The sequence below is a fragment of the Argentina silus genome (genome assembly GCF_951799395.1).
Source record: "Argentina silus genome assembly, chromosome: 15".
NCBI classification, from domain to species: Eukaryota; Metazoa; Chordata; class Actinopteri; order Argentiniformes; family Argentinidae; genus Argentina; species Argentina silus.
The window spans coordinates 9,771,562-9,794,090 of record NC_139669.1 but is presented as its reverse complement, the minus strand read 5'-3'; the positions used below and the strand labels follow the sequence as shown (position 1 = coordinate 9,794,090).

At 45.0% G+C, this 22,529-nt stretch overlaps 3 protein-coding genes across 4 annotated transcripts in view; 1 reads left to right on the top strand and 2 right to left on the bottom strand.

The window, feature by feature from the left end:
* gfra3 (GDNF family receptor alpha 3) overlaps positions 1-5,786 on the bottom strand; it is a gene marked incomplete at both ends in the record, with an annotated part of 10,678 nt that extends 4,892 nt beyond the window's left edge. The window contains 4 exons of the mRNA XM_083685593.1: positions 1,529-1,554; positions 4,332-4,564; positions 5,634-5,648; positions 5,730-5,786. Coding sequence (XP_083541719.1) covers positions 1,529-1,554; positions 4,332-4,564; positions 5,634-5,648; positions 5,730-5,786 — 331 coding nt within the window. The remainder of the gene's footprint in view (positions 1-1,528; positions 1,555-4,331; positions 4,565-5,633; positions 5,649-5,729) is intronic.
* Positions 5,787-12,792: 7,006 nt separating this feature from the next.
* dnd1 (DND microRNA-mediated repression inhibitor 1) lies at positions 12,793-15,564 on the top strand (the record flags this gene model as incomplete). The annotated part of the gene is made up of 4 exons (XM_083685592.1): positions 12,793-12,892; positions 14,219-14,544; positions 14,772-14,904; positions 15,059-15,564. The coding sequence occupies 4 exons, from the start codon at positions 12,793-12,795 to the stop codon at positions 15,562-15,564; spliced, it is 1,065 nt and encodes a 354-aa protein (XP_083541718.1).
* A 1,409-nt stretch (positions 15,565-16,973) lies between these two features.
* On the bottom strand, positions 16,974-22,529 carry hars (histidyl-tRNA synthetase). 2 transcript variants are annotated; one of them, XM_083686467.1, is made up of 14 exons: positions 22,398-22,527; positions 21,008-21,448; positions 20,768-20,857; positions 20,533-20,652; positions 20,328-20,423; positions 20,003-20,128; positions 19,710-19,817; positions 19,500-19,598; positions 19,234-19,327; positions 19,009-19,136; positions 18,508-18,774; positions 18,284-18,400; positions 18,042-18,188; positions 16,974-17,679 (listed from the first exon to the last, which is right to left on the bottom strand). In XM_083686467.1, exons 2-14 carry the CDS (start codon positions 21,116-21,118, stop codon positions 17,620-17,622), a joined length of 1,563 nt encoding a protein of 520 aa, XP_083542593.1. In that variant the 5' UTR covers positions 21,119-21,448; positions 22,398-22,527; the 3' UTR covers positions 16,974-17,619. The 2 variants fall into 2 exon arrangements, with proteins under 2 accessions (XP_083542593.1, XP_083542594.1); XM_083686468.1 differs by lacking the exon at positions 21,008-21,448 and having other exon boundaries at positions 22,398-22,529.

Genomic DNA, 22,529 nt, shown 5'->3' with positions numbered 1-22,529 from the left:
GGGTCACTCATGATATTGAAGCAAATAAGCGCAGGTCCCTATTAAATGCCGGGTCAAAAACCATCCATTCACCAGTATGGATTCTCTGTTGATATGACCAGATTACTAAAGTGAAGCATTTGATTCTGAGCGAGCGTTATTATTACTGGTACATATTCTACAGTCTGACAGCTGTTGTGGGGCAGCTTTGTATGGAAACACTAATAAATCACAATACCGATCAAAGATGAATCTGGTTTTGACAGATTCATTGTAGGTTAACAATGTTGATATAATATAGGTGGATATTTGCTCTCAGCACGGTATTTGAGCAGCAATGGTGCGGGTCAGCAATAGCCTGTCCCCAATATGTCCGGGTGTGCTCCGTGGTTAAAGCAAATAAATGCCTGGGCTACTAAAATAAGTTTTGCAGTATGTTTAGTAGACTAGACATGAATGAGTAACCATCTGCGTAGCATACTTGAGGGACCAGGATGTCATACTGCATTCACAGAAAAATGCCCCCTGGGACATGAATTGGGAAGTAAATACTCTTACTCGCAGCGGTCGCAGTACGTAAGCAGTAGGCCTAGTACCCAGTTTGGAACAGGTTTCACATCAGGTAAGACTTAATGTATATCCCTCATCTCCATCTCTAATCTCTAATACCAAATTAAGAATAAATTATCTCTAATACCAAATGAATCCATTGCAATTCCTTCTATTCTGTAGAATTATTTATTTGTTCCTGGGTTTTGTGAGTGAATTTACTGAAAAATAAATATGAAAAGCCAATATTGGATCCAACTCCTTTTGTAGTGGATTTCAGTTGTACTGACACGTGAGGCATTTCAATTAGTGAATCAAAGTGTATTGTGTGTGTGTGTGTGTGTGTGTGTGTGTGTGTGTGTGTGTGTGTGTGTGTGTGTGTGTGTCTGTGTGTGTGTGTGTGTGTACCATATTGGGTGGATAAATGCCAGAGTGTAACCCAGTGTGTGGTCTCATATTTGAGAGGTACCTCACAAGTTACCCCCATAAATGTTCTGCATGACATTTCTGGCTCCTTCCCATTTGTATCTGTAAACCAATTCAAATTGCCCCTGTGGTAAAAAAAGAAATCAATAAGGACAGACAGTGAAAACACAAAGCAGGAGGAGAAATGGAGGGAGAGAGAGAAAGGTAGAGAGAGAGACAAGTGAAACGGCAGGATATGAAGACACACACCAATCAGAACCTTGCTGGCAATAGCACACACACGGCACAGTGTGAGACACAATCAGCATGTGCTGGAAATGATGTGCTGAGAATCTCTCTCACACGCACACAAACATACACACACGCACGGGCACAAACACACATACACACACAATGCACATACCCACACATAGACACACACACACACACACACACACACACACACACAAACACAAACACGCACGTGCACACACACACTTGCCCTGAGCGGGACCCTTTTATGTCTGTCTCCTGCTGTGAGGGAGACTGTGAGGCACAGAGCCTATCATTATTACAAAAACACAATACCGCACACCCGCAGGAGGGGGCAAAGCAATCTGTCTGTTAGAAAGACAGAAAAACACACTCGCACACATTACAGAAGCTGAATGAAGTGACTTGAAAGAGCAAAAGCAGTTTAAAACATTCAACAGAGCAGAGAATGAAAATTGAATATTTTGAATATCAAGCGTCACAGGCAAATTCCTTTTCAATTCCCTCAATTCAGGAAGTGTTTTCAAAACTCCAATTCAATTCCAATACTTACAGAAGAATGTAAAGAGCACACACACAGTTAAGTTGCCGACTATTGGAACATACAATATACCCAGATACTCAGGTTTTTTCGGTATTGAAAAGTCACTGAAAATGAACGGCCTTTTTTCAATTACTGAATTGAAATTCAATTCACTTCCGTAACTGATGGAATTGAAAAGAAATTTGCCCCAACTCTGGTGCTTCATTAACCATTCAACGCTAGTCTACTTACATAAAACACTGTATATAATATATACAAATTGAATACAGTATACGTGGAAAACACCAGATCAGGTAACCTAGGCTACAGTTGAACGAGTAGGACTAGGTATGTGCATGAATATCAGCTGTGTCACTGACGCACATCAGAAAGACCAGGGAGCAATCATAGTCTCTCTGTGAGTGATTAGCCCCATATTACTCACCCAGTGACGTCACATTCACTTTATTGTCAAGTTACTGCATGTGATTGTTATTGTTCAGGCGGGGGGAGGGCTGTCTCACACAACCCTAAATTCACGACCAACGACTGACTCTACCCAAAGGGAAGGCCACGCACAACCTCTGGCCACGTCTGAGGGGCTGGCCATCCCCCCCGAGTAAGCATCCAAGCCAAAGCCATCAGTGGAGGCTGCTGGAGGTAGAAATTCGGCGGACAGGGCTCATTGTAATGCATGGAATGGAATAAGGTTTGATACCATTCCTCACATGTTTGATACCATTTCTCATTCCGTTCCATGCATTACAATGAACCCGTCCTCTGATTTCTGCCTCCACCAAAATCCCCTAAGGCACACATCATAACATTGTACACCCTTGTTACGACACAAACAGGAAGCAGATAGTTGCAAAGGGACCAGAGACAGGGAGAGATGACCCTAGTTCAGTGGTTATTATTGCTAATAGGTAACTGGAGTGCAGTGGAGTGTCAATCCCAGAGTTCACTTTGTAGAGCACTGAGGTATGACATCATTACCCAGGGGTATACTGTAGCAAAATGGGCAGATGACAGTGTGATTTGAGTGAGGCCAAACACACACACACACACACACACACACACACACACACACACACACACACACACACACACACAGCCAAGGAGGCATCAGCCCAACATACCATCTGCTGCTCCTGTGTTTGGGTTCCAAATCCCAGTTATCAACAAAACACACAAACGACCCCTAGCTTCCCCCTAGACACACACAACCCCAAGACACACAAAAACATGCGCACACACACACACTCACACACACACACACACACGCATGCACGCGCGCACACACATACACACACACACGCACACACACACACACACACACACACACACACACACACATACACATACACATACACATACACATACACATACACATACACATACACACACACACACACACACACACACCCTTATCTTCAAAGCCTCCAACAGGTTAATTTATTTCCCTTTACGTCATCTCTCTCAATAGAGGAAATCCCAAATGAGTTTAGGGCTCTGTCTTATCTCTAGTTAAGTGTCTCCAAACCCCTGCTGTTCAAATTTGCAGCTCCTGCTGCGTTCAAAACACTATACCAGGTGGGCTGAAGCCTATTTACACCTACCACCTGTATGTGTGTATGATCCGAGCCGGGCGCGCGCCCAGGAGGGCCGTCAACATGCGCGGTCCTGTCTTCTGGCCCCCGTGTCTGCCGTCCCCGCGGCTACTCAAACACACCTGGACGCGCCTCTGGCGGCCAGACGCACCTGCGCGCCGATAAGACGTCAACCATGATTCTGCTGTTTGCACACCCGCGTCGGTTGACTGCGCTTCCTCATTGAACAACAACTTTACAATTTATTCTGATGTGCAGCTGAAGGCGAGCTGAATTTATATGGGAATAAAAACAAACAAACAGAAGAGACCTGCAAGCCAGAAAGGTGTTTAAAAAATAAATAAATCACGCACACTCATAGAGCAGGGGAGAGAGATAGCACTGATATATGAGGCGACCCTTGGGACTGTCGCTTACACCAACACATCAAACACACAATCATTAACACATGCTAATAAATAAACGTGTCGATACGGGACGGAATTAGGGTTGTAGCCTAACGTCGGGCGACAGCAACCCGTAGGAAGCAACCTTATCAGAGACCAGCTTAATGTGGGCCTATATCACTGGAAACGATAATATCAATTATTTCAATCAAAACAAAAAGTTTAAATACAACTTCAGAAGTGGTGAGAAAAGTCTCCCCATTCACAAAAGCCCTATGCTTAGGGATTTTAGCATTTTCATATGTGCATGTGTTTCCCCATCAAAAAACTAGACAATAAAGATAAAGCTAACAGCCTCAATTAAAACTCATACACTCGATGCGCGCATAACTCACGCGTAAAAAGGCTTAAATGCTAATTACAATTCAAGTGGAAATAAAACAAAAGACTGAAAAATTATAAGCAAGGTTTCATATAGCCTGCAGTATTATCATGTCCATTAAACAAAACATTATTTTATGTATGAATGATGGATAATTTAGTGGGCTAATCTAATTAATTTCAACATGCAACAGAATATCAGCATGCATGGGTTACTCCTCTTACCTGAAATAAAGACACTCAACAGAATTCCGAGGAGAATCATCTCCGTTATGAGGCGGGCAGCTGCACTGGGCACGGGATGGGAGACGGAATTTGACTTGGTGCGTTTGGTCCGCCACCGCTCTGTGCGCCCGCAGAGGCGCAGACACCTGACCCGCCACTCCGCTCCGCTCCGCGTTACATCCACCGGCAGTCACGACCTTGTTGTCTAGGTTGAGTTGCAGGTGTGTAGTCCTCTATGAGAATAAATCCCCCAAATTACACAGCCCAAAAACGCAGCTGTTAGTTTTACTGTCACCGCCGCTTCAGCGCGCCGGTTCCTAGAGCAATGACCCACCACTCCAAAACTATTTACAGATGTTGAACATCAGGCTGTGTATCCTTCGCTCTGCACCCATAGCTATTGAATTTTGATCATTTCTATCACGCCATTTCTCTCCCGGCAGAGGTGTGAGAGGACTGTCTACATGCTGCGACTGTGAGGATAGACAGATAGAGAGCGGTTGGGTTATTAACCCTCCTCCTCGCGCTCGTCCGTTCACTGTGCGACAATGACAGTCGGAGCCGAGCTGAGGCTCTCACTGACACAACTGCGAAATCATGATTGGCTCAGAAGTGCCAAGACGCAACGACGGAGGACATGCTTAAGGGGGCACATAGGCTATACACAACATATTTCCTGCGTAAATGATTCGATTCGACTCTAGTCAGATATCAGATCGAATTACATGCACTGTGAGAAAAAAGTGACTCTAAACATGCGTATTGTTTTTTTAAACCATAAAAGTGGTTTACCTAACCTATAATCTGTTTTTTTATTGGTATTTTAATGTAAACCCAATACAAGTGTTATGATACACTGAATGTGATTGAACACACCATTAAGGCCTCTACATGCTTCTACAACAAAACACCCAAAGTGCTTCTTAAATCAGAATTTCGGTGTAGAGAGAGAGTGTGGCAAGAGAGTGCTTTGAAAATACATTTCGTTTTTTCGGTGCACATAAAAGCAATATCCAATATGGTGTGTCATCCATATAATCAAAGTGAACAGAAAATGAGCTATGAGAGAGAAAACAGTGTCATAATAATCATATTTGCAGCATATAGAAATATTGACATATTCATAATAGTATAACAATTTGCAATGAAGGGGCTTGAACACTGATCATTTCTTCAGGCACAAGTGCAAGTTCGGTTTACATAGGCCAGGATCACTACAATAAAAAACAACAAAAACCTATGCTTTACCCGTCATACTGTATCAACATTTTTGCACTCAGTTGACAAATTACAGCAATTTACCAAGTGGGACTTATCCTGAAGAGAATAGAGAACGACACTGTCACAGGTGGTTTAAGGTGGACCCAAGTACAGAGAGGAGACAAGACAAAATCAAACGTATGGCCCTGGGTGGAAGCTGGTCTGGGGCACAGTCTGGAAGCTGGTCTGGGGCATGGGCTGGAAGCTAGTCTGGGGCACACCATGTAACAGCACCCCATGTCATGTTTCAAAGCATCTCATGATAAGTGTTTCTGCCAACACAAGCGAAAGAAAGGTTTTGAATGCTTCAAAAATGTTTTTGGGTTTCGCAACACTTTCTTTTAACAGTGTAGACGTTATGTAATCACTAGTTATTCTTTGAATTCAGGTGCCACCTCCTTTGGACTGGGGTCTTGTGTGATTATTCAGGTGTAATATCCACATGAATAATGTCCTTTATTGTCACTGTTAATTAAGCACACTGTGATCATACAGTATAGTAGCTATGGGCTATGCCTTCTTCTTTCCATAGATGCTCACTTTTATGTCAGGACAAGGAGTTTGAAACCTTTTGGCTACCGTTTCATCTCGATCAGCATCTAGGGGGCAACCTCCTCCTATAGCCTGTGTGCTCTAGCTGCTCTGTGCATTTAATAAGCACCACATGGATCTTGCTGGTGATTATTATGCCTCTTTTACACTGACTTTGAAGCATCTGCCTACAGTAATACAGTATGTGTTTAAGAAAGATGATGGAGAGATGAAGTTGAACATCAAGGTAATTTAGATCTGAATTATTATCAAAGATACTAGAGGTTTTTTTCTCCTACCTCTGTGATTAAATGTTCTTGAAATACAGCCCAAGCCAAAGTCATCATCATTATCACAATGGTAGATTTTTATAGATTATCTTTGACAACAGCCTCCACTCTCCCAAGGGAGTTACAGACAGAGTGAGGGTGAGCAGCAGCCTACTAAAGCAGAAGTGCAAATTGAGAAGAAGAGGCCTTTTGGAGGTTTATGGCTGGGCAACCATAAATAACGACGACAGTGGTGATGAGAGGAGGACCATGGGAGTTTAAATCATTCACACTTGCTCCTTAATTGGCTAACTCACTGGCCAGGGGAGAACTTGGAGTTTACAGGCTCGAATTTGCATTATGCTAATGTCAGCCAACCTGTCAAGATGTCGCAGTAGTTGATGAATAGGCTAAAAACTATGGAAAACCAAAAGAATGGGACGCTTCCAGTAAATTCTGTTTAGCTTTGTTGTTGGTTTCCTGTACCAAAGTAAGAACTGTTTTCTATCATCATTCATAAAAAATATTCAACCTTCAAGAGAGAGGGAAAAACAACCCCAACCTTTCTCTACTACTGTACTATATTCACTTTTTTTTTTCTAACCTCAATTACAAATTGGAAACAGCAATCAGTAAGCCATTTAAATGGTGACACACACACACACACACACACACACACACACACACACACACACACACACACACACACACACACACACACACACACACACATATGTTGTAGCCTTGTCCCATCAAACAAATTACATGTCTTTCTGTTCACTCCGCGAGAGGTCGTATAATCCCACAGCCTGTCGGTTAATCACCGGAGCCAATCTATTCAGCTAATCAGGGAAGAGCTCCTCTGTTCTAAAAAGGACAGACAGAGCTATGACAACATAATATAATGGCCTGGAACCCTCTGTGGTTCCATCTGGCAACGGGCTCCAGGGTTGGAGAACCCCGGAATGTTCCACCTTCCACTTCTTTCTCTATCACCTCAACTCTTATTTCTCCCTCACTGCTGTTTCGCCATCTTTCCCAAGTATTAGCACGGTTTCTCTCATCCTCAATCTTTCTCTGTTTTCACCATCTCTCTCTCTCTCATACTGCTGCACTGCAACCACCACTACTACTTGTCATAATACCACTTATCAACACAATACTACACACAAATGTCATTTGCTTTAACTAACAATTGATTCAGTGCTCAATCAGACCCAATTTATAGGCCTAGACTTTCATCTTGAACCTGAGAAAACCACAATGACACACTGTATAAAGCTTTTGATTAGCGATGCGTGTGCCTTTCATCACCAGCCAGTTGAAAGAAGATGAGAGACAGAATGGAGCGGGGTGAATATCCACACAAGCATGTAATACCCAGATATTGTTACAAAATCTCACAAGCAATTTCACACGCAATTTCTCTCTTTCTCTCTCTCTCTCTCTCTCGTTAGTTCCACTTGAAATGGCAAATGACAAACAATCCAAGCCAGTGAGGCGGTAGCTTACCAGCTCATATAACCAGAAAAGCAAAACAAACAAGACAGTCTAAATGAAATTCACACCATAAGGTTTCCCTGTGATAAACATCAATGAAAAAACATACACACTGAAACTGAAACAAGCACACATATGTACAGATTGTGTACACGCATACACTATACATACACACTCACTTTAAGACGCACACTAACACACTTCAAAATAGTCAGGTAAAGTGGGATGGTCAAGTTTGAAGTTTGAACTCTTAGCAGAGATGTTTTAAAGGTCACCTCATATCTTTAGTACTGAGAAACGCGTGCGCACGCGCGCACGCACACACGCACGCACGCACGCACACACACACGCACGCACGTGCACACACACAGGTCCGAACACACTAACTTTATTAAACATCTGCCTGTGCTGTTTTATTGTTGGCCATGTGTGGCCCCTGGTGAGTGAGCGTTCCATGCTATCAGGAACATCGCAGGGACGTGTGTGTGTGTGTGTGTGTGTGTGTGTGTGTGTGTGTGTGTTTGGGGGGGGGGGGGGGGGGGGGAGCTATTGTTGGGTATGAGGGGGGAGGAGGGGGGAGAGCAAACAGGTCTCTTTGAGAAAGAGCCTCCCGAGCTAATATTGACCAGCACGCTCGACAACACACGCTGGTATAAATCAGCTACAGTCCTGAGCGACGAAGGTACAAAGGACCAATGACACATGTTAACACCAGGCTGAATTAGGCCCGTCTCTAACCTGATCTACATGCAGACACGCACGCATGCACGCGCACACACACACACACACACACACACACACACACACACACACACACACACACACACCATAAAAAAACATGGCAGTACACCGTATGCAGGCTGTTATTGTGTACAGTACCTACTACCCAGTGCTACTGTATGGCCTTGGAGAGGGTCACCACAAACACAATATCATGTTGCATCAGGAAACAAGTGATGAAAAGCTTAAAATTGGTGATGTTAAAAACGTTCCAAAATACATAAACAATGTCTAGTGTGAGCTCTCAGCCTTCACCTCAGAGAAGCCAACGAAATATCAAGGTCCTTTCACTACCAAGCTTGTGGTGCTGCTGACGTTGAACCCCAACTCTGATGATTAAAGTTGGTTTCAAAGTCTTGCAGACTTGCTGAGAGTTGTGTAGCTAACTCAGGAGCTGAATAGATGAGGAGTGACAGCCAACAGATTGCCGCTGCTCGAGGCTCCACCGCGGGTGTGACTGGGAAAGGGATCACACCCCCCCCCCCATGTTTAGGTGAGGGGGCGGGGACACAGCTGTGTGTGTGTGTGTGTGTGTGTGTGTGTGTGTGTGTGTGTGTGTGTGTGTGTGTGTGTGTGTGTGTGTGTGTGTGTGTGTGTGTGTGTGTGTGTGTGTGTGTGTAGAGCACACCAAGGCCCTACGGCTCAGGATCTGCTGTCGCTATGCAGCTGACACTTCTTAGCAACAGAGTGACAGAGCTTCACTGTGACTAATTTGACTCTGAGGAGTATAAGAGACATTCTTAAAACTTTTCAACAGAGAAATGGAGCTGTGTGGGTACTAAACTAGTGGTGCCTGTTTACCGTAAAACTAAATGTAAGATAGAACTACTTAAATTGAACTGACATGTAAAAATTAAAGATTATAAAATCTAATTATATATACAAAAAACTAAACCCAATAAATGAAACCCAATAAACTAAATCCAAAGTTTGTTGTTCTTGGATAGAGAGAGGCATCGTAAGGTGTCCGTCTAATCAATAGGCATAAAACACTTAGCTACTAAAATGTAAGTGCGGCTCAATAATACCCTACAAAGGAAAGAAATAAATATTACCACAGGGCAGCACAAAATAGCAAAAGGCGACATAACAGACATTCACATTCCAATTTCTTCACCAACACAATCGCTATCAACTTCCTATTTGTACACTTGACAATTCACTACAAAACCTCCTTTCAGTGATCAGATGGACCATCCTCTCCAGCCTCATTAATATTGCTTTGTATCCACCTCTGTAAGGGATAATCTTCAAAAAACCTCAAAGCAGTCACTCCACCACTTTTTTGGATAAACAGCTGAGGGACAGGGCTGGAGAAATGTAACCACTATCAAATTCGTAGATGGAGCTATGGATGCAAGGACTGACCATCCATGAGACCACATTATAGTTTTAAGCATGTTTTGAAGCTATACAGTGTTTGTTTGTAATTAAATTGAGGTCCGATGGGGTAAGACAAGACAGTTGAACTAAGCTCACGAGGCATTTCAAGTTGTATTCTTCAAGAATCAAAGAAAGAATCAATCTTTATATCATTCATTTAGATACAGAATCAATCGATAACTAATTTAAAAGTCCAAAATTGATGTATAGGGTTAGGGTTAAGGGGGAAATAATGTCTAATCAGACACTCAGACACAGTACAGTATCTGGCCAAATCACACACACACACACACACACACACACACACACACACACACACACACACACACACATCAATGTTGCAGAAGTTGTGCTAGACGAGAGAAGGAACAACTTGTGGCACTAAATCATAATTGGCCTTGTTGTAAACATATAATTAACACACTGACTTGTGATACAGAGCTGTCTTTGCACTCAGTGGCCCTGTGCTGTGAAGTTTGTGTGTGCGTGTGTACGTGTATGCATGTCTGGGTGTGTGTACACCTTTGCAATATAAAGTGTTGATGTGGGGCAGTAACACTCATCACAGCCTATCATGGAAAGCCATACACAGACCTTGAAAGGTGTAGAAAGAGGAGAAAGACACACATGCACGCACGCACACACACACACACACAAACACACACACACACACACACACACACACACACACACACACACACACACGTGGAAAGAGAGGAGGGTTCAATCTCTTCTAAATCCACTTCAGTATTAACTCCAGAGACCACGCCGGTCAATACACAATGTTTGAGACCTTGATGCAAATCACATTGCTCTGAAACAGGGCTCTTATCCGCTCAGTCTAGATAGACTAATTCACTTTGGTTCATAGATACTTGAGATAAAGCACTCTACTGGGAACAGTCGGATAGGGAGGAAACAGTGTGTTCCCCCCCCCTCTCTCTTTATCTATTCCCATTCCTCTTTCTTCTCTCTCTCTCCCTCCGTCTCTCTTTGCCTCGGCCCTCCTCTCCAACTTTCCATTTCTCTTTTGGCAGAGAAAAATGAAGAGTTCAGGCTGCTCCAAAGGCATTATCAAAAATCCATAAAAGTCATCTCAGAGTGCAGTAGCACACAACCCTGCTCAAGACAGCCAAAAAAGTCCCTTCCCCCCCCCCCCCACACACACACACACCCCACCCCCTTGACTCAGTGGATCATAGTGAAGGCAGTTGGCGAATTTGCTCCCCATTTTGATTCCTCTTCCTCAAAAGAGCACTCTAATTACCAACGGCGTGTGTTCCTCACACACTCACACACACGCCCAGCAAGGCTGGTCTTGAATAAAACATTTCAGACATGTGAGTAGAACCGATTTTTACAGAATGAAAAATGGATGTGTTACAGAGAACGAGCCTTGAAGTGCAGATGTGGTAGGTGTGATGGGGAGTAGGTAGCAGCGGGAAACCCTCATTTTATGCCAGGCTCGAAGACAGGGACCCCCGTGGCACCACGTAACATGCTGCAAAGTACAAAGCAGACCTACCAAACCCAACCCAATCCACACACACACACACACACACCACCCACCCCACCCCACCATAGCACGGCAGAAACACGCACTGGTATCCTCTTTGCACACATGACCCTGTCACTCAGCCTGCAGATGAAAAGTTCAAAGTCATAGGATGAGCGCATTTTCCGATATGGATATTTGACACATATAGGTTACTATGGAGAACATTGTCGAACACTGACATCTTGTGGGAGAAACATATTGTTACATGGATTACTCTGGCCTGTACAGGAATCCATGGAACGACGTAATAGGCCTAGTTCAATCATTTCAATCATTCCAAAAGTCGCTGAGGAAAAACTGTTGTGCAACACCACCATTTGGAAATCTTTAAAGCATCTAGGATAATTTGGAATCCAAATGTTTGATGTCTTATGTTAGTCTAACTATTGGTCTACCTCTATCAAGCGCTTCTTGGCATGCCCTCAAACAGATTTACCTTTTCTTCCTAAATACGCCCCCGGCCTCATTCTGTTGCCCAATAGTTTGATCCATACTGGTAGGTAAGGTCACGAGATCTCACCGTGGTATCACTCACTAATCATCAATCCACAAGTGATATTTTCTCGAGATAATTGACAAACGGAGCCGGGGTGATGGACACTGAGCGAAGTCAGGTACTTAAAATGATTGATTAGAGGGTTTATGTATTATTTCATAAGTGAATGCTAATACCTTTCGCCATGTGTTTTTCAAGTGAGTTCTGTACTTTTTTTCTCCAGTTTGATGTGTACTGCACATTGAACCAACAGCTACTCACTCTTATCGAGAGCAGCAGCAACAACACCCAAGGTCCCCACTTACATAGATGTTTCTTGTGTCACAGAAAGCAACTTGTTGGTGTTATAACAACGTTAGCTTTGTAAGCATTAGTAATGTGTCTTGCTTTGGATATAATGAAGGGCGCAGAAAGTGTGAAACTTACTTTCTCTACTGGTTTACTTTGCACACCTTTCCTGGCGAGTGTTTGCACAACTGACTGGCGGGTGTTTATCATTAATGTGTATGGCCTCGTGTTCCTCATTATGGCGAAAGCCTTTGATCAACCGCCAATGGCTGTCAATAAAGTGCATTTCAAGTTTGCGTTGACAATTTCACACTTTATACCTTGATACAAGACCCATCCCGATGAAGGAGGCCTATGCAAAGGTTTGACCTCTGTATCTTTCTACCAAATCAGGTAATGAACTTGGGGCAGAAGTCTTTGGAGATATGGTTGCATGAGGCAGACATCAAGTTGACCCAGGTCAATGGCCAGCGGAAATATGGAGGACCGCCTGATGGTGAGTGTGATTGGATCTCAGTAAAGTGTCAATACACCATTAATTATCTCAGATGGTCTATGACAAAATCAGAAATTACTTCCATCCTGAAATTCCACAAATTTTTGCCCAAAGAGAATTATCTGACTCCATTTTCCTGTAGAGCTTTTGTTTTAGATACTTATCCTATCCATTACTATCTAAGTACACACACCTGTTGGTAATGACGCCTGTCTTGGGAACAAATCCCATTAAAAGAGAACTGATGGACAAATCCATTCAGAAAATTCACTATACTTGCTCTGACCTGCATGAAGCAAAGTGCAAAAAATATCATAAAGTTGTACACTCAATACTTATAAATGACACTGATTATTAAACTGTAGGATAGGTGAAAATAATATAATAGGCTTACACCCTGATTGTGGAGTCATTGACACATATTTTTCATCTGACTGTTATCTCAGTCTGATGAATTAGAGTCCCTGGTCAACTCCCAGTTAAGAACCGTTTTATCTTCTCATTATATTCTAAATGTGGTCCAATCTGGCTTTAGGACCTGGTCATAGCACAGTCTCAGCTGCTACGCTTGTCTTAGAAGATGTGTTAAATTGCCTAGATAAAAAAAACCCATTGTGCTGCCTTATTTATAGATCTCTCCAAGGCATTCCATATGGTTGTCCATTACCTACTCATTCATAGGTTGTCTGAAATAGGCCTGGATCAGGCTTGGTGTAGCAAAAAATTATTTTAACGGACAGAACAAACTCCCGGCTTAACTAACCTCATTATTGAAATTCAAGAACATAAATTATCTAACTTGTTCTCAGAGTTGGTTAACTCTTGAGGTTCCTCTGGTCTCCACCAAATTGAATAAATCCGCTTTTAGTTATGGTGCACCTCACTGCTGGAACAATCTAAAAAAAAACATTTCAGTTGGTTGTTCTGGTGCCACTCAGGCAATTTAGGGTGTTGATTGAGGACCTCTTTGGTGAAGGATGTAATTGTTTCTCCTGATATATTGTGGTTTCATATGATGTATTGATTTCTGTATTTAACTGTGTTGTATTTTGTATATGTTTTGTAATTGTAGAAATATTGTTGACAGGTGACAAAAGAGGCTCAGTGTGTTTACCCTGTATAAATAAAGGTTAAATACAATTTTCTTGTACATTTTCTTTTTACATAGCGTTTGAATAGTCTTTAAGTTGACTATATGGAGATTTTAAAATTTTGACTTGGAGGGGGTGGAATGAATCAGAATTTTCGGCTTGAACTGGAAGTAAATTAACAGAAGGCTGATGATGGCTGAAGTCTGTGATGTCTATCTCCCCCTGCTGGCTGTAGACTGGTGTGGTGCCCCCCCTGGGCCGGGGTGTGAAGTGTTTATCAGCCAGATTCCCCGGGACACGTATGAGGACCAGCTGATCCCGCTGTTCCGCGCCGTGGGCCCCCTCTGGGAGTTCCGCCTCATGATGAACTTCAGCGGGCAGAACCGCGGCTTCGCATACGCCAAGTACGGCAGCCCTGCCTTGGCCACTGCCGCCATCCGCACACTGCATGGCCACGTCCTGAAGCTGGGTGTCCATCTGAGTGTGCGGCGCAGCACAGAGAAACGCCAGCTCTGTCTGGGTGACCTGCCCGCCAACACGGGGAGAGAGCGGTTGCAGCAGGTTTGTGTGCTAGCGTGAGGTGGAAACTGGAGGAGAGGCTCATTGTGATGCATGGAATGAGGAATGGTGGGATACCGTAGGATACGTGTTGGATACCATTCCAGTCTTTTGGTTTCTACCTTCAACACCAGCCATGATGTATAAATGTAGAAATAAAATGTCACTGAAAAACACCTGAATGTAAAGTCTTCTATGTTTTGTGTGTGTGTGTTCCATCCTTCCTCCAGGTGCTGCGAGACTTCTCTGATGGGGTAGAGGGTGTGTCCCTGAAGTTGGGTCCTGGGGGGGAGGGTGTGGCAGCAGTGGTGGTCTACACTTCCCACCATGCAGCTTCCATGGCCAAGAAGGTGCTGGTTGAAGGTAGGGAGATCAGCGAGGTCATAGATATACAACACAGGGACCAGACACGTTACACATGGCTGCCCTAATGGACAGATTATGCTAGTGATGCTATTTCTAAATCAGGTCCTCATAAAAACATAATGAAAGTCTCCCCACCCCCACCTCTCCGCAGCGTTTAAGAAGCACTTCAGGGTGCCCATTACTGTGAAGTGGCAGTCCTCTGCCAGGCCCAAGAGCGACGAGCGCCCAAGACCCCCCAATCACCTTCAGTCGCCCGTCAAACCTCCCTGCCGCATCCTCGAGAGCCCCCGGCCTCCCCTGCTGCCCCCTCGCCTGGTCCGCCACCAACTCCCCGCCTTCTCCCGGGCCGTGGGGCCCCCCTCCCCTCGGGTGCCCCTCTCTCCCCCTAGGGGTCCGGCCATGGCCCAGGATGCAGTAGCCCTGCTCCAGAGTGTGTGTGAGGTGTACGGCGGGGGGCCTCCACTCTATGATATCCGGTTCCGCCAAATGGGGCCCGACGGCTTCCTGTGCTTCGGCTACCGGGTGTGTGTGCCGGGGCTGGAAATGCCCTTCACCGGCACAGTGCAGACTCTGCCTGGTCCCAGTCACACCGCTGTGCAGGAGGAGGCGCAGAAGGCCACGGCTGACAAAGTCCTCCGAGCCCTCTACATGGCCTAACATCATCATCCAGCTCTAGCCCACCTCCCCTTATGCAATCCGCCGGGCTTGTTATTGTTTTAGTTTTATCATGTTTTAATTCTGAGGAAGAAAAAAAAAGAACAAATATTTTCATTTGTGTGTTGTATTGCACTCTTTTATATGTAGTGAGTAAGTAGATGCACTATTTTTTACTTTGATTTGCGTGTTGTGTTGCACTTTTATATGTAGTGAGTAGATGTTTTGCACTGCTTGAAGTGACCCACACTTTTGAATTTGCGTGTTTTTGCACCATTATATGTGTTGTCCAGGTTGGTTTCTCATTTGAATAAAAATAATGAGAGATTTGAGAGATGACATGTTGCAGTTGTGTTATTCTGTTACATTTCAGTTCAGGTTGGTGTTCCACAAGGACTAATACATCTGCCAATTTAGAGAGACTCTAATCTCTTTCTTTACCAAAGGAAGAGTAATCGTTGAACATGGGTTGTTGAAAGAAAGTTTACACCATGCCAGTTTCAAGATCTTAATTAATGAACTATGTAATATGGAGTGGTTGGGATACCTAGAATATAAACCCATTGATACTAAATATCCCTGTATCTTCCACTTTTAATATATTTCTCTTAATACAGTTTAAGGCCTCATCCAGCATAGACGCACTTAACACCTCATCCTAATATACTCCGTTATGTGCTGTGAGCTATGGAGGCTGTCCTGATATGATCGAGAAATGGCACAGCAAGACAACACCAAAACAAACCACAATGGATGGAACTACCCGGCTGGCAAAAGTGTCTGTTAACGCGCCTTACACCGCATCTACATTGCGCTCGAGCGTGGAGGTGAAAAACGGATCCCTCCCACGACAATGAGTGTGTGCTAATCAGCAGCGTCCTTCAAAAGGATCTCTGTGGCCTTGGTTGTCAAGCACGTTAGCGGACGCTCTGTCTATTTCAGAGACTGCGCCGCGTAATTCCATCCACTGTGGTGTTGTCTTGCTGTGCCATCTTAAGAATCATATCAGGACAGCCTTTGTAGCTCGCAGCATGTTGACTGTACGCGACAGAGTACATTAAAATGCGGTGTGACAGCCTTAATACACGCAGGTGAGATCTATTTTTCTCCTCGCGGACAATTAGGCTGCCGTGCGACAGTTAATTTAACCCCAATCAAGACGTTGCAGGTGTTAATTGTTAACAGGTGATTCTTATCAGAATGATTCGATGGAGCAGTTGAGTGCTGCCCCCTTTCAAGCGTTCTCTGAATATTACCTCAAGTCAGAATATGAATCCCTTTACCTACAACACAATGTCAACCAATGGCTACACACAAAAGCAAGATGGATTCTAACTCATCACAGCAATTAAGCATTTTGGTTGTTCTGAGCAAGACAGTGGTGAGTTAATGAATGAACCTGCACCAGAGGCCTGGGTAAATGTCAGATGAATCTGTTTATTGAAGGTTTGACAGAACCGGCATGTTTCATACAGGCAGATGGATAAGCCTTTCAGACTCAGATTTAAGCTGTAATACAGTCATTACTGCAACATTTCCTCTAATATATATAATGTACTTAGACAATAGCATGACAAGAGTTCCTCAATCCAGGTCCTGACGGCGACACGCAGGTCTGGATAAACTGAAACAGCCTGTCTTTGTCTTTGTATAGGTTACCACTGATTTGAAAGCCCTGGGTTAGTATTCAATGAGGCGAACCTTTCAGACAGTCGTAGATAGAAATGTTGTCCACATGACAGACACTCATACCTGTTCTACACTGCATATTTCTATCTTAACATTCTGTCACATTCAAACCTCCTGAACAGACCCTTGGATAGATGAAAGCAATATGGTGGAGGCTCTTTGAGCTTCCATCAAGTAACTTCTTCCGATCAATGAAATCGATGGTAACCTGGGAAAAAAAGGCAGCCATGATGATATCAGACTATAGGGGGTGTGGCTTTATTGAGAACAGGGCCACGCAGCAGTGAGACCGGCTGGACTTGTGACCACAGGACCTGGGTTGAGGGATGTTGGTAACAAGTGCAGAGCTGTTGTTAGGCAGAACCGTGACTAAGCTTCTAAGGTCCTTTTCTTGATCTCCTCCACGAGCTCTGCTCGCGACACGTCAACCTGGGAAGCAGAACAAATGGCAATGTTAGTGGGTTTTTGTCATTCATCTCTGTTCATTCAACAAGACAAGTGTCAGGTCACATTTCATAGAGCTACTGGGGGGGGGGGGGGGGTGCGATTGGGTATGTGTGTGATGTGGAATTGCGGGTGGGTGGCTGCGTTACATTTGACATTTAGCAGACGCTGTTATCCAAAGCGACTTACAAACAAGTACATTTGTCTAAAGTTAGTGAATCATCTATACATCAGCCATCATAAGAAAAAATCTATGCTAGGACCAGGTGTCAGTCATAATACTAGAGGAAGCACTGTGTGTGTCTCTGTCTGTGACTGGCATATTGGGTGCGTGTTGGGAGTCTCACCTCCTCTCGGCTGGCGACTGTGCGCAGCTTCACCACCCCATCCTTCAGCTCCTGCTCTCCTAGAATGGCCACTAGGGGGATCCCCGAATCCTCACAGTGCTGCAGCTGGCTTAACAGCTTGGGGTTCGTCTTGTACATCACCTCCGCCTGAGAACACACGGTTTGTCAGCAAAGTAGGATTCACATACACAAACTCCACCTGAAAACACACACAGTCATACCATGTACATACACACACACACCTTGATCCCTGCATTCCACAGTTCGGCTGTGAGTTTGAGTTTCTCCTCTAGCAGGTTCTTCTGTGCCGAGGCCACCATGACCTGTGTCTCCGTGGTGCGAATCTTCTCCGCTGACAACTGGGGAGCCAGACAACAACACAACAGTCAGACAGGCTGTTTGGCGACAAATACAACTCATACCGGATCTAGACGGCAAAACAAAGTGGCGCCCGGCCCCCTCCTACCTCTGCCTTCTGCTCCAGGATGGAGAAGACCCTCTCGATGCCGATGCTGACCCCCACACAGGGCACCTTCCTGCCCTTGGGGTCGAACATGCCCACCAGGCCGTCGTAGCGGCCGCCACCGGCCACGCTGCCCACACTCACGCTCTCCTCGCCAGCACCGTTCTGCTGGGCGGGGGTGGGTACCGGGCCCGTCTGGGTCAGAATAGCCTCATAGATGACACCTGTGTAGTAGTCCAGCCCCCGGGCCAGACTCAGGTCAAATACCACCTGCGAGTGAGGGAGAAAGAAGAAAGAGGGAGGGGAGAGAGGGAAAGAAAGATGAGCGTCAACCATTATCAATCATAAAAGTATCCATATTTCTCACTGCAACAACAATGGTTGTGTGGAGTTACAAGTGAACCACATTTACAGGTTTATTTCCATACAGACAGACTGCCTCAGCAACCTGAGGCCATCAGGTGACCCAGTCACCCTGACCCCCTCACCCCCCTGAGTCCTCACCTTGTCCGTGACCTGGAAAAGCTCCAGGTATCTGAAGAGCTGCTTCATGTCCGTCAGGCCGGCGCACGCCGCCTTGCTCTGCATCATCTTGGGGTCCTGCAGCAGGCGCTCGGCTAGGTCTTGCCCACCTGAATCGGACCAATCACAGACAGGCTCAGGGGTCATTCAGGGGTCACAGGGTGAGGGAGGTCAGTGTGTGTGTGATGGGGCGGTGTGCTCTCTTACCCTGCATGCTGACATACTGGCCAATCTGATCGGCTGCCTCCTCAGACAGGCCCTTCTCCTTCACCATCTCACTCCTCACATCCTCCCACGACACCTGACAGGTAGAGAGAGAGAAAATGAGAGAACAGGAAAAGAGGGAAGAGAAATGTAAATGAGAGAGAGAGACAAAGGAAAGAGAAATGGATCAAGTTGTTTTACATTTTAAAACATGATCCAGTTGATTCCATTTCATTGACAACACAAGTTTTGTTCTGTGACATTAATACCTTGTCCAGTTTGTCCACTGTGGAGCAGATGGTGCGGAACTTGTCGTCTGGAACGCCACACACGGCGAACATACCGTCTAGAATACGTCTGTCGTTGACCTGAAGAGAGAGGTGGAAGGTGGGTCAAAGACAGGGTGTTAGCACAGTGTCTGTAAGCAGTCAATATTATTATTTTATGTGTGTTTCATTGTGTGTGTGTGTGTCTTAGACCTTGATACGGAATTCTCCCAGCTCCAGCTCGCTCAGGATCTCATGGACAATCTTCAGACACTCTGCGTCCGGAATCATGGCGTCATATGTCCCCGCAATGTCAAAATCCTGGGAGGAGGAGGGGGGGACAAGCGAATAACATAGGTTTTGTGTACTGTATACTAAATGGAGTTAGAATTGACCCAAACTCTGATACTAAAAACACCCTGACCTACCAGACACAAAATGTCATAATGTTGAATATAAGTGATAATTAATCAGTAAAACCAAACATAGCGATGTTTCGTACTTACACACTGGTAGAACTCCCTGTAGCGCCCGCGGGTCATGGCAGGGTTGTCACGACGATAGACTTTGGCGATGTGGTAGCGTTTGATGTTGTTGATCTTGTTCATGGCAAGGTAACGAGCAAAGGGCACCTAGGGAGGGGGCGGGGTTAAGGAAACATCTGACACACCCTCATGGGGATTTGAATTGGAACCAAGTGATTTGTTTTAGTCTCCCAGTTAATTGCAGTCTGATAATAATAGAAAGTGATAGCTGAGCAGCTAGCTGGCTAACCCACTGGCTGTGTGAATTAGCAAAGTTAGCAATGATTTGTTTGGTCTCCAAGGATACAGTGAGGTCATATCTAAGGGACAGCAGCTCTCCTCCTTGGTCCTTCAGGTCATAGATGAGTTTAGAGTCTTCTCCATACTTTCCCGTCAACGTTTCCTATGCAGCAAGGGAGGGGAATACAATCAGAATTCCCAACAGTTACAAAAATACATGTACCCCTCTCTACTGTGTCTTGTGTGTGCATGCGTGTTTCTTAACCCCCCACCTTCAGTTCGAAGACTGGTGTGTCGATGGTCTCAGCACCGTGGCGTTTGAAGCAGCTGACAATGGTGTTGAAGACCTTCTCTCTGATCGCCATCTGCTTAGGGTTGTAGTCCCTGGTGCCCTGAGATCCAGAAAGTTAGACATGCATGATCATGATTTTTCAGCAATGACTGGTTTGGCATACAAATACAAAGCACACTAACAAATAAGTAATGTGCATGGGTCTTGAATTTTACCTTGGCAGTCTTGAGCACAAATTGGTGTTTGCCATCATCTCCACCAAGCTGAAGCTTCAGCTCCAATAGTTTGGCTACTTCCACATCAATCTGAAACACACACACACACACTGTAATACTGCACCAGTTTCCAACCCACCCCTCCTTATCATTCCTGTGGTCTTGCATCCATATTAAACCCAAATGCCTAAATGAAACTCAGTCAGATCCCCTCCCCACCCTCCAGGGTCAGGCACCTACCTGAGACACAGTCATCCCAGATACGGCACGCAGAGAACGGACACACAATCCAGTCCAGCGGCCCGCCAATCCCGGAAACAGACGCAGAGAGGCCATGCCAAGTGTATTCATCACAGGAAAACACAAAAAAAAACACAAAAAAAAAACAGGTATAGGTCAACCAAAATGGCCGTTCAAGAGTGCAGCATCAGAGCAGCAGCATAGTCCAATGGCATAGTCCACCCAGCCATGTTGTCCAATCACAACAGTCCACAGGTGCCAGCCAGGTAGAGGTAGGTAGGTTAGGTTTCCCAAACAGAGTTATCCAGGAATGTCCAGAGAGAATGGAGTAGCAATGTGTGTGTTGGAGGAAGAGGTAGATGAGGACGATTATGAAGATTTTTTCCCCCGGGGGTTGTCGGCATCGGAAGAACAGGAGAAAAGTGGTGAGCAACCCTAGCACTACGGAGGTCAGGGCATGACGCATCACAGCATGGAGGATAAAACATGAGAGGCAGGGGTCAAACCAACCGGCCAATCAGAGTGCAGAGACATGGGAGAGGGTTGGACGTCGCTGACCCCTAAAGCCAGAGCTAGCCCAACTACAGCCTTGCCAGGTAACTCGACTCAGAAGTGAAGCTGGTGGTCGATACACAAAAGGTAACAGCTTATCTGCGTTGAGATTCCCAGCTAGCCTACCTCTGGACATGCACCCAGGGAGGGGTCTGGCAATGGAGGAAGCTCTGGTAAGAGTCAGTGAGATCCAGCCCCCTGGTAATACCAAAGTCAAATAAAAGAGGGATAGAGGGGGAAACGGAGCTAGGAAAGCAGACAGAGGAGGATGGAGGGAGAGGTATCAGCGAGCTGAGGATAGGACAGAGGGGGACTCAAGATTTAGCTACAAAATGAACTGTGTACAAGAAGCTCAGCATTCACTCAGCCATAGAAATGACATGTAGGCTTATATCACTCATGCATTGAAGTTGGGCAGTAGCTAAAGGTTCATACGTCATCATGCAGTGTGAGCGAATCGTGCTCGTAACGTGACAGCAAATAGACAGGCACCAAATTACAAGATTGCATCAGCTAGGGTAGATGCATGATGCATCTACCCTTCGTTGCATATACTTTCGATTTCGAAAGACAATTCTGAATCTGATGTAAAACTGTGCCCATAGCTAATTGTTGGTATCAGGGTACCGTTATCTAGTTGTCACGAAAAGCCTCCTGATATTTTTGCCATATGATAGTTAATTCATTTGACAACAGTCTGCTTGAATGAAGCGGCGAGGCTAGTCTGGCAGACTAGCTAGCATGCTTGCTTCGTTTTAACATATGCCACAGCATGCGTGTCCATGTTTCACCCCATGTCAACAATACACAAATATCATACTATGCTGTGAATACTGACCTGATCCTTGCTTGCTTTTTCTGCCTTTAATTTTCGTACGACTTCTCCTTGTGTTTTAATCGCTTGTTGTATCTGCGCTTTGTCTGCCATGGTTACCTCAATGTGCCAGCGCTGCAAGCTAGTAATACTATG